Source organism: Penaeus monodon, chromosome 13 (assembly GCF_015228065.2).
Source record: "Penaeus monodon isolate SGIC_2016 chromosome 13, NSTDA_Pmon_1, whole genome shotgun sequence".
NCBI lineage: Eukaryota > Metazoa > Arthropoda > Malacostraca > Decapoda > Penaeidae > Penaeus > Penaeus monodon.
The window spans coordinates 6411294-6423793 of record NC_051398.1 but is presented as its reverse complement, the minus strand read 5'-3'; the positions used below and the strand labels follow the sequence as shown (position 1 = coordinate 6423793).

General features: G+C 34.7%; 1 protein-coding gene across 1 annotated transcript in view; it reads left to right on the top strand.

The window, feature by feature from the left end:
• Positions 1-3508, top strand: part of LOC119579856 — a 61641-nt gene extending 58133 nt beyond the window's left edge. The window contains exon 26 of the mRNA XM_037927707.1: positions 1-3508. This exon is cut by the window's left edge and continues 284 nt beyond it. Coding sequence (XP_037783635.1) covers positions 1-2138 — 2138 coding nt within the window. The 3' untranslated portion in view covers positions 2139-3508.
• Positions 3509-12500: the final 8992 nt, after the last annotated feature.

Genomic DNA, 12500 nt, shown 5'->3' with positions numbered 1-12500 from the left:
ACCTTAAGGATAGGATTAATGATGAGTACGACTATGACAATTGTGATAGAGGAGATATATCGGAAACAATTAGTTCCTCAGTGTACCATGCAGAGTGTGAGAGCGTGACAACGCACGAAGACGATATTGCCAGGACAGGAGAGAGTGGCGACCCATTACAGTTAGTGCGGCGTGGACCAAAGCCCAGCAAGGCAGCCATGAGAGCTCAGGCAAAAGCTCTCCAGGAACAGGAGAACAGAAAGTGTGCACAGGATAGGTTGTTAGGCCATGAGTATGGAGAGAAACCTCTCCTCTTAGATGATGAACTGGACTCTGGTGATGAGGAAGGGAAGATGTCTGACAACCAAGAGGAGCAGAAGTTAGATCCACAGCCAGCGCCATTGGTTGAGCAGCCAGCCACCAAGAGTAACTTGTTTCATGTCCCAAGACCTTTTAGAAAGACCTCTATGGATGATTCTTATAAGCATAAGGAACACACAGGAGATGAAGATGTGTTTGCACTTGCCCCGTTCAAATCTTCACTGAAGAAACTCAACAAGAAAGTATTCCAGAGTCGCAGCCAGCCTTCCAGCAATACTGTGTCCCCTCTAGAATCCACGAGCCAGCCCATCATAACCCCTCCCATGGCCAACAGCTCCCCCGTCCCAACGCACTTAGGCAGCCCTGAGGTCCCGGACAAGGCTTCAGAACCTGTCAGATTGCCTGTTCAAGCTGACATCATATACGAAGAATCTCCGAGTGAGGAGTATCCCATCTACGAAAACGTTGTGCTCAATCCAAGTGGTGGTAGTGTAGAAAATGGGCCGACCACCCCTAGATATCACCATTACGAGAACATTCCTGGACCCTTCCCTGTGCCCTTGGCCGAAGACATCCCCACTGTGGCTAATCCGATTCCAACGAAAAACCCATTTGTAAATCCGTTCATTGGTGACAGTCCAGTAAATATTGTTCCTTCAGCAACTCTAGAACCTCATCAGCATTTTTCTAACCAGTCTGTGATATCAGGAAGTACAGAGCAGAGTGAACCAAATGTCCCTTTCAAAAATTCGCAATCAAATCACGGTTTGATGTCCCAAAGCCTGGATTCCCTTGTTCCAAACACTGGTGCTGGATCTGTTAGTTCTCCATCCTTCCAAAGCACAGACCTCTTTGGATCCACACCCTTCAGTGATGTCACAATTTCAAGTGCTACTCCCTCTGCTGATGCCAAAGAATTCTCAACTCTCAGCCAGACAGTCTTAAACGGTGTTCCAAGTTTTACAAATTCCAGTCAGTCTGTGTATTACACTCCATCTACAGACATTAGCACTCACATTCCTGTTCATACTTCCACTCCACGTTCTGTAAAGATCCAGCCAGTTGCCCGACAGTCTAGAGTGAATTCAGCCGACCTGGATGATGCTGACTTGTTTGGTGCTGTGCCTTTTAAGCCCATAATCGGTCACCACCAGCGTTCCAGTCAGGGATCAGGTGGCAAAAGTCAGACTCTACCAGCTAACATGAGCTCCACCTTCCAGGCCCAGATGGCCCAGATGGCAAGGGATGACGGTCACATTGATAAATTCTTTGGCGACTTCAAGGTCCCCAAGTCCCTGAGGAAGTCTACACCGCCCAGTTTCCGAAAGCCAAGAGCAACACATCAGAAATTCTCTGATTCTGACACCTCAAGTGATGAAGGAGGCCTCATGAGTAGCCGTAAGCCCAGGCACAGAGACAGGAGCAAAGACAGAATGAAATACAAGAACATCAGTGAAGAATTTGAAGAGGAAAATGTAATGGTTCTTCCCATGAAGCAGTTTGGCCACTCAAAGAAGGAGAAAATCAGCAAAAAGAGCAAAAAGCTTGAGAAGCAGGAGAAAAAGGTGGAAAAGACAGAAAAGAAGCCTGAGAAGAACATAAGTTTTGAATCAGCAGGCATTTCCAACATGAGTTTTGAGGACTTCACCCTGGAGGAGAGCAGACGAGAGGCTGATAAAACCAAGCGGGAGGTAGAGAGGAACCGCCAAGAGGTTGAGAAGGCAGAGGACTCCCTCCAAAGTCCTGAAGAGGACGACTCAGACTTAAGAATGACAGGAGGCACAAGATTTGGCTCCTTGAAGAGAGGCATTAACCCATTTTCTAAGTTGGGTCGCTGATGGATTCCATGTTTTTATAGATTTTTATATAAGCTGACAGATCTGCTGGATTCAGAGACCAGAACATTCCTTGACTTTCAATATAGTGCATTGTAAACAAAGATTCATACATAGATTAAAAGAATTACAGTATAGGGTAACAGTAAATTTTAAGGTCCAGCTATATCTGCTTGAGTATATACATTATAAGAGGTATAGAATGGAGTACCTTTACAAGTGAAAGGAGCTCATTTCTCTCCTCATTTATATGGGGTTATAGCTTGTATATTTTAGAAGGAGTACAATGTTCCTACATAATCTGGAAATGTAGCAAATTATTTGTAATACTGTAAATTACCACAATGTTACATATCTGAATTTAGATCTGTTACTCAGTAATAGCAAATATGATAAATAAGGGCAAGACTAAGATTTTTTCCTACAATTATCAAACTGTACTGTTTACCAGCAGCCATAATACCACAAAGAAGCACTTTATTGCTTTATAAAAGTAAAAAAGAAAAAAAAAATAGCAAGGTCCGAACACAGCAAAGTGGGTAGCATTCAGTCTCTGTCAGCATTGGTAGCTAGTCATCTATAGGCTGGGAATCAATAGCATAATGATTGGTTCTCCAAATTCCTTGCTGTCACTAATAATAGCTAGCTGTGATTAGGTGTTGATGTGCTACAAGTGACTGTCTCAGAAAGTAGTGCAGTGAAGTTGGGCCGTTAAATAGCCCAGTAAAGAGCTTCTTCCATATATTCATTTAGAAGTACAGTATTTCAACCTTTGTGATGTTTTTTTTTTTTTTGAAAAAAGCGAACTTTTAGTAGATGCTGGTGCTTGGAAGGTGAGAGAGAGCTATTTGGGTTAAAAGCTTTCAACTAGTTTAGTCTTACACAGAGTATAGCAAACAGTGGGATCTATAATGAGTATTATTTAGATTTTTTTTCCCCAGTATATTCTATTTGGTAAAGATTACTACCCAGTTTGATTCCATTAGTACACACCTCTATTTTCACTCCCACATTATTAAGTAGTCATTGGAAAGAGTTGTAGTCTGTAAGGGAGAAAATGGATTTAATAAGATTTAATGGAAAGAATATCTAATGCTTTGTATTAAAAAATAAAACAAAAGAAAAAAAAAATATTGCAACCAGGCTCTTACCAGATGAATTAGTTTAAGATATGTTGTATTATCACATAATGGCCTTTAGTGAATTTAACCTGGAATGTGGTTCCCAGTAGACGTGTATATATGAAGTGGAAGCTCTTAGGAGAAAGCAGTCATGATTTCTCTCTTTCTTTCTCTCTTTCTTACTCTCTTTCTTTCTCTCTATCTTTCTTTCTTTCTCTCTTTCTTTCTTTCTCTCTCTCTCTCTCTCTCTTTCATCTCTTTCTTTCTTCTCTCTCTTTCTTCTCTCTTCTTTCTTTCTCTCTTTCTCGTCTCTCTCTCTTTCTTTCTTTCTTTCTTCTCTCTCCTCTCCCTTCTTTCTCTCCCTTCTTTCTCTCTCCACTCGCTTTCTCCTCTCTCTTCTCTTTCTCCTCCTCTCTCTCTCTCTCTCTCTCTCTCTCTCTCTCTCTCTCTCTCTCTCACTTTCTCACTTTCAAGGTTTTTATTTTGCTGTTTTTTTTAAAAGGTTTTTTTTATCAAGAAGTAATTTGAATTCTGTTGTGCAGATAATGAGATGAGAGGATTTATGTGCACTTGTATATATTTATATATTTTTAACAAATGATAATATTGTTAACTTATTATTTTAGCTGGGAACTACAGAATGCAACCAAATTATTTATTGTATCGTGTGTACCCACACAGAGTATATTGAACAGAAGTGAGGTGTTACAAAATCCTAGTAGGCACCTTTAATATATTTGCACATGGATCTATAATTGATAATTCATTTGCATACCTACGCCAGTTAGAACTAAATTAGACAAATTTTAAATGGTACATCAGGTGAGATGAGTCTCTTAACATTTGTTTCCTGACCATGTTAAAGGCAAATACTGTAACTTATTTTGTTTACACAGCTGAACACAAATGATTTATGTACTTGCATTGTGTGAATAAATGGATTAGAGAGAGAAAGAAGAGAGAGTTAAATATGTATGTGTTTGTGTGTGTGTCTGTCTGTGTCTGTCTGTGAGCATGTGTGTAAAAGGATGCTTATGTGTGTGTTATGCACAAACATTTGTAATGATGAAATATGTTATTTGATTGGTGCAACCTCTTCATTCTATATATTTCCCTTTTTTCTCTTGTCTGTTTGCTCTGTTCCATTCTATCCCCCTTCTTTATTCTACCCCTCTTTCTCTCTTTCTTTCCCCTTTTCTCACCCATTCTCTCCCTCTCTATCCTCTCCCATTCTTGTATTCCTTCCCAGTCTCTCTTACACTCACGCTTTATCTTTTTTCTTCCTCCTTTTCTCCCTTCTGCTGCTTCTCAGTTCCACTCTCCCTTCTCTGTTCTTCCCCTCCTCTTTTCTCCTTTTTTCCCCCTTTTCTTGCCCCTCCTTCCCTCCCGACCGTTTTCAGATAGGTACTCACTAGCAAACATTCCAGTAAAGTTTAAAAGACAAAAACATTCCATAGACAAGTATTACAAGTCAGTTTTGTGTTTGGCTGGAAACATACAGTTTGGAAATTTCAACTGATGCAGAAATGTTACCTAGAGAAACATCTAATTTTTCATATAATAACCTTAGATGCATCAACAAGAGATAACACATAATTGATCAGGTGTAGAGGAAGATATTGAAGTGAATATAAGCACTTGATATGCCAAAAAAAATTATAATTAATAACAAGGGAATCTCATTTGCTGTTTGGCATGTGAATTGGTAGTTTTCCGATATGTTGAATTGACTTGGAAATGATAAGAATTTTTGAAGATCGTAACTCCGTAACTTGATTTGTTGTGTTTAGAATGAGGCGGAGAATGCATAATGTTGCTGCTCTTGTAAGATGTGCAATATTACTCCCAGACAGTTTTGCATTTCTGTACTACCAAATGACCTATAGAAAAAAAAAAAGTAAATGTGTCGAGACTTGAAAGGAATTTTGCGAGAGGTTAAGAAGTTTGTTCAGCTAGTCCCTAGAATTGTGTCGCATTCCTGAAGCGTGTGTGAGAGGATTGGCAATGAGTGACAATTATTCAGAATGCTTAATTCAGAAAGATTATAAGGTTAATATTATTATTATTATTATTATTATTATTATTGTAATTATTGTAATTATGACAAGTTATGTTAATCATTCTTATTATTTCCTCAATTTTCCTCTGTCACTATTGTCATTGTCTTTATTGCTGTTGTTATTATTGTTGTTTCATCCAAAAAATTATATAAATTCATTGAGTAAATCTGAAATATATTTTTTTGATTAATATAACGAAGGAAAGCAAGATATTTACTGAATAATCTCCATTTAACTCCAGTTATTGACGAACGTTTGTCATTTCATCTCTTGGTTGTTTATACTTTTGTATGTATTTTGTGCATAAATTTTGTTTGTAATTCTAAATTAATGTATTTATCCCACCTTCCTTTTTTTTTTTTCTTTTTTCCTTTTTTTCTGTTCTCTTTTGCATTCTTATTCTAGCTCTGACTTCTCCTAACTTAGATTCTGGTTGGATTGATAAAGTAAAAAAAATAATAATGATGATATAAAAGAAGAAGAATGTATAATGTTTCCTTCATGTTATTGTTAAAAGAATAAAGAGGAGCACTTGTATTAGGTAAATTCTATGTATATTCATAATTTTGATATTTTCCTTGATTTAATAATGTCCTTTCTATTGTTCTACGAAAGAGCACTTACTGATAGATTATATATTGTTTTTTTTTTGTTTCTTTCAGTTGGATTGAGGTGATAGATATTTATATTGCTTTTTTGGTATATTATAATGAATTTCTGTTGTTCACAAAATTCAAAATCTAATTTTGAGAAGAATGTTTCAACTTTCCACACTATTTTGAATTCATTGTTGTTTATTTATTATTATTTTTTTTTATCTTTCTTTTCTTTTGAAAATGTTCTATACCTAGACTAACTGACTATTGATTCTGTCTTTATTATTGACTGCTGTATCATTAGCTTTTTCTCGGCACCACTTTCAATAATGTTATGTGATTTGATGATTGTGTTAGATTTTGCTTTATCAAGATTGTAATCAGTGTTGTTAATATTCAGGCTGCAGGTTATTGATGTTAAAGAAAATTGCATGTTGCACTAGTGTAAACCATAAATCTTTTTGCATTTAACCTTGATTGACTCTAATGACAACAGAGGTTTTCTTAATGTTAGAGAGTTGTAGTGTTTTTTTTTTTAACATCTTTTGTTGATTATAACCTTTATTAGATGTTTATTTGTTATTTACTTTGGTATTATTTTTCCCCTTTTTTTTAACTGGTTTTGACAAAATTTTGGCAAATGTGTTTTGTGCATGGATGAGAGGCTGAATGAGATTAATGTTCTGTTATAGAATTTTAGTTTTCACAAATCTTCGGGAGAAATTAAATCTGAGACAGAAATTTCCAGTAATGTGGTAATTCATACATTCTTGAGTTAAAGGCTAGTAACGTGTTTAAATGTTCAGTAATGGATGGCGTGTATGTTTGTAGATGAACAGAGATAGAAAAAAAAAGTTCTGTTATTGAAAACAGACACACACTCAAGTCTTTGCTTCAAAATTCATTCCAAGGGTTTTAGTTGTATCATTTTCCGAGTCTTTTATTCAGAAAATGAATGATTTATAACTATGAGACATTATGATTAAACTTATTTTTTGGTATTCTGGAGGTAAAAACAAAGTTCATTACATCATATCATACATCACAGATCATGTCAAAGCAGACACACAATTTCACAAATCATTTTCATATTACTGATCACTATTGAATAGCAAATGACTCTCAGCTGTCATTCTCTCATTAACTATTTACATATTATACATAGATACATATATGTTGGGATAGGAGATTTTGAGAATCCTTTGTCCAAAATTATATGACACATCCAATGCATTGTTTTAAGTAAATCTTATTATAAGGAGAATCTTCAAGCATCAGCTTACAGAAATACAAGAAAACGGAGTTATTATCAGTATTTTAATATGTTATTGTTACTATAATTATTATGATTATTATTATCATTATTTTGATTTTGTTGTTGTTAGTTATAAATGTGATTACAAAGTCAAGTGGGCTTTTTATCATTTGTGTAAAATATTGTCTGTTCCATTTCGTAAAATGTAAGTCATGTCCTTGTTTTTATTTGCTTGTAATGATGATGAATAATAAGATGGTGAATAAAACATATTTGTGTGTCTCTGGTCACTCTGAAAATAACTTTTGGTAACTGAAATGAAGTAAAAGAAGACTCGTTTGTTGCTCAAATGACCGTACTTAAAAATCACAAAAGGGTTTTTATTCAGCACAGAGGAGAATGTGATTCGTTATTCCACACAAAATAAAAGCGTAAAGGGGACATGACCACATGAAAATTATTATTTTGCAATATGCAATTTATTTCATGTTGCAGCTGGTAACTTAGGATCAATTGTACTTTGAAACATACAAAGTGGTTTCAACTACAACTAATATTATATTATGGTTATTCTGTTGTTTATGTCTTGTATATGGGAGTTTACAAGGACATATGTTCCTTTTTAGCACATATTACTGCAGAGTATGAAAAATTTCCCTCAATTCCTGTTAATTAATTTTTTTATCAATTTATTTTGGGAGTTAGCTCTGAAGATTACTGATTATGGTATTTCACATGCTTTTTTTTGCACAGTGAAATAGTGCATTTAACTAAAGTAGTAGATATAAAGTGTGTATGATTAATGCATCATCATTATTGTTATTTTTGGACTATATATTTTTGTCATGTAAATACATTATAAAATATTTTGGAGGATACTGTTTCTAATATGGTTAATAGTCAACTTATTTTGATTGGAATATGCTGGTATTCAGTAGAGCACTAATTGGAGTTAGGTAAGTAATAAAAAATATAGCCCTAGTATATAACTACTGATTCATAAGCCACTTCCAGCAAATCTAACCTGTATAATGGTGTGTGCCTAGATATATTGTCCGATACCATTTCTCCAAAGTTTTTCAGTCAAAATCAGAAGTGAATGTATGATTAGGGCCTGTATTCATAATGATAAAGACTCCTTGTCGCCAATTACGAGACTGAGGTAGTCTGCCTTCAGTGCATTACCTCATGAAAGGGTCGTCCACAGTTATAACTTGAGAGTGAAGAAAATTCTCTCTCATTTATCCCAAGGGTTCTTTAGATATACTGTTCTGTCAGGAATTCTAAATTCATGTGTTCATTTCATTCTTCATATTTGTGTCTTTGTGAGTAATATCTATTTATTATATTTCTCTTTTTAACTGTTTATTATGATAATACCTGAACAACTCCTTAACTATTGCCTCGGCTGAACAGTGTTGGATGCTTTAACAACCTTATCCTTGCCTTTGCTGTTTAGAGGTTTCTGTTGGTTATCGGAGAGGAATTGATATTGGCCATTTAATAAGCTTTCATTAGATGCAGCAGTCATTATTGTGATTTTTCTCATTATTTCAAAAGGTTTCTGTGAATTCCAAAGTAATTTATAATCCTTGAGTATGCTATTAATATACAGTACTTTAATTGTACTATTGTAGTATGATCTTAAGATAATAGATATAGTACATGTGACACCATAAAACAGAAACATATATGTATAATCACACTGTGAAACCAGTATTTGTAAATCATTTATGTTAGATGTACATGTATAACCATTCAGTTAGATATACATGTATTATTCTTTGCCTCAGTCTCATAATAAATGACACAGTCTACATGATACATATTTTGTCAGTGTCTCAGTCCATTGAGAACTGTTGCCTTCCAGAAAATACAATGTGACATACTGCTTTAGCTTTGTAAGGAATGAGGAAAAGTGGGAATATGGATTAGAAGAAATAATAATAATAATGATTAATAATAATTGATAATAATAATAATAATGATAAGTGAATAATCTTTTCAAGATAATTTGGACACCAGCTCAAAGTTGCAGATCACTTATTGCCAAGCTGATGTTGCTATTGTTGTTGGTTAATGATAATGCGTTGATATTGTTGATGAATTTGCCTTAATAGTCTGTTGAAAAGGTAATAAGTTCATGATATTTATCTTGTATTTATGTATATATCAAAATGTGAATTAAACTTGGTATGAGCATTTTGGTTTTCTTTCTCCTCCCTTGGTTTGTTGTGTTACATGTTAGGATATAAAAAATGTAATGTAATATCAGTGTGAGATGTTTGAGCAATGATCTTTTTTGCATCTTATACATTATTCTTAATTCTGGATGGAGAGGGAGCCAGTTAATGAATATGCAAATGAACTGATTAATTTCGGAAATGTTCATAGCACAATCAGCCAGTTCAAAAATTGCTCAAAGGAAATGTTACAATCTCAAAAATCTAATTGCAATTGAAAGAAAAAGCTGATGTTGCAAAGATTGCAAAAGCTTATTGAAAATGAATTTTAAAATATATAATTAAATAATGCCAGTAAATTGAACAGACATATAACAGACTATTTGCGAGTGTAAAGTCTAATGAAACGTTCCTGCTTCCAAAGAAAAAATATGTCTATAAGATTTGATAGTCATAGTAAATTACAATATATCAACTTTTGCGTACCTATAATAAGTCAGTGAAAGATTTTACACCTATGATATGGACTGATGTATCATTTTGTATATATGGTATATTCATGCTAGATACAATATTCTTTCCGTTGTGTGCTAAATATATACACAGCTATGAAACTTTACAGGCTTGGTGCTGAATGAGAGAACGTGCGTGTGTATGCGTGTGTGTGTGTGTGTGTGTGTGTGTGTGTCGCGCGCGCGCGCGTGGGCATGTGTGACCTATAATGTATTCACTAGTGTTTATATTTATTATTGCATAATCATTTATCGTCTGCAGCTACATAATGATTCAAAGGCATATATGCGTCTATGTACAACGCGTGGGTTTCCAATGAACGCACACACGAGTAAGAAATTACTCAGCATACACACACACGCACAGAATACAATCAAGTCATCGTTTATACATATATGTATATTCATTCATAAACGTACATATAAGTACACGTAATGTACATCTTCTCCACGAATGACCTTACATGCAACGCACGTGCGCGCCTGCTCAGTATACGTGCGCGCCATCATGCATTGCATTGTTTTAGCCTGAATTACGCAACAGGGCAAGATATAAAAAAAAAAAAAAGACTTGAGTGCGAAAATTTAGCTGCTTGACCGAAACAGTGGCTGGGATTTCTCCAACATTAGCAAAGAAGAAAATAGAGTGAAAAAAAAAAAAAAAAAATTAACCTTGTAGGGTTGCCAAATAGGGATATCGTGAATCTAAAAGCACGTAACGCTGTACCTGTCTTTTTCTTGCGATTTTTATCATTATCTTATTTATTACGTCTGCGGTATCGACAACCAGGCATGGATACGTGCTAAATTGCAACATAACGATTAGATAATTTATCATCTTCGCAAATATTCTAATTGGCGAGATTTGGCCGTGATAAAACCGGCATGGAATTCGCACCCACAGCATCATCTTTTTTTTTTTTTCTTTTTTCCTTTTTACGTTTTGGTTTAATAAATCGAATCAAAACGACAAATCCTTTCCTGCATTCATAACCATTAGTAACTTCCCGTGTACTTTATTTTACATTGCAAATGGCTTCAACAACAAAATAACTGCAATTAGAAATAAACAGGTATTAATCGATGATAAAATGGAAGCTTTGCAAGTGATATGGCGATTTTTTTTTTCTATTTATTTATCATTATTATATCTTTATCACAATCTATGATTACACCTTCGATATCTGAATTCTCATAATGATAAAAGACTGAGAGTCATTCCTATTAGTTTTTTTGTTTTTTATTAGGGGTGGGGGGTGGGGGAGGTTTTAGTTTTGTTTCCGTCCATTATTTCTAACTTTGGTAAAATGGTGATGGTAAATTTATCGTGTTAGCTGAATATTCAGCCTTGGGACTCATAGGCAGTTACTTGAATTATTAAACCCCCTTTTTTCTTTTCTTGTTGAATCCATGCCGCCATTCCTTTATTAAATGGCCGAGGAATAAACTTGGGTGTTTTTTTTTAAGCAATTGGTCATATTATAGAACGTCTCTACTAAGGCCTTTGGGGTTTTACATAGGCGGCTGACGTTGTGAAACATTTTTAGTCCATACAGAGATAGTTTCGAGTATTAGATTTTCCGCTGGAAACTGTTATATATTATGTTCCTTTTCATGTTGTGTTGAGGTTATTTATTGAGAGTTCCTAGTATAGTAGGGATTTTCCGCTATTGTACATGTAGTTTTTGAAGAAAAGGGAATTTCGTAGGATGATAAATTCATTCAAAATATTGTGAATAAAGATGGCTGATGTTTCCGACGAATTTCCACAAGCACATGTTCATTGGCGTATTATATGTTATTCAAACTGTATATATATATAAAAGAAATTGTATAATCAGTAGGATAGTTTCTATAATATATGTGTAAACCGATATCCATTAGTCTTAAAATAGCGCAGCTGATCTAATATCTAATACGCGAAACTAGAAATGCGTGGTATGAATGGCTGTGCAGGGGTGCCAACCTAATGCACATGAAGAAACGGAATTTAAATCATTTGCACGAGCAGATTTAGATGATATATGAAACTTCATTACAGTTTTGGTGTGTAGATCAGAATTAAGATGTATGACTACAACATCTAACGAAGAGGGAATTTCATACCATGCTTAATTTAATAGATTGTTTGCTTCGCTCATTATCTTTTTCAGTTCCATAAACTACCAACTAAAGTATTGTCCCTGAACTAAAGACTATTTTAATTCATATAGCAATATTGCATCTATATCACTATATTCTTTGATTCCCCCAAAATATTTTTCCTTAAGGTTTTAACAGTTGGTATGCCGGAGACGTATCTGCTTTCCGTACTTTTTACGGCATAACAATTTAGTTTACTTTAGAACAACACTTAAAGCTCATGTTTTCTCATTTCCCTCATAATACCACAATATACCATACACTAACATTGCAATTTATACCAGTTACTAAATGAAAACTTAACAGTTTCCTTTATTTCACGCAGTTTTCTACATCATTACATTCTACCTTATTTCTATCATTGCAAACGTTGCCCAAATATATATAACCACTCTATCAGTTATCTTCCTTTATTACCACCACAGTATATCTCTGAAAACTTCTATGGTCTACAAATTTCGCTGTTATCGAGAAAAAACGTTTTACAGTTGTGTCG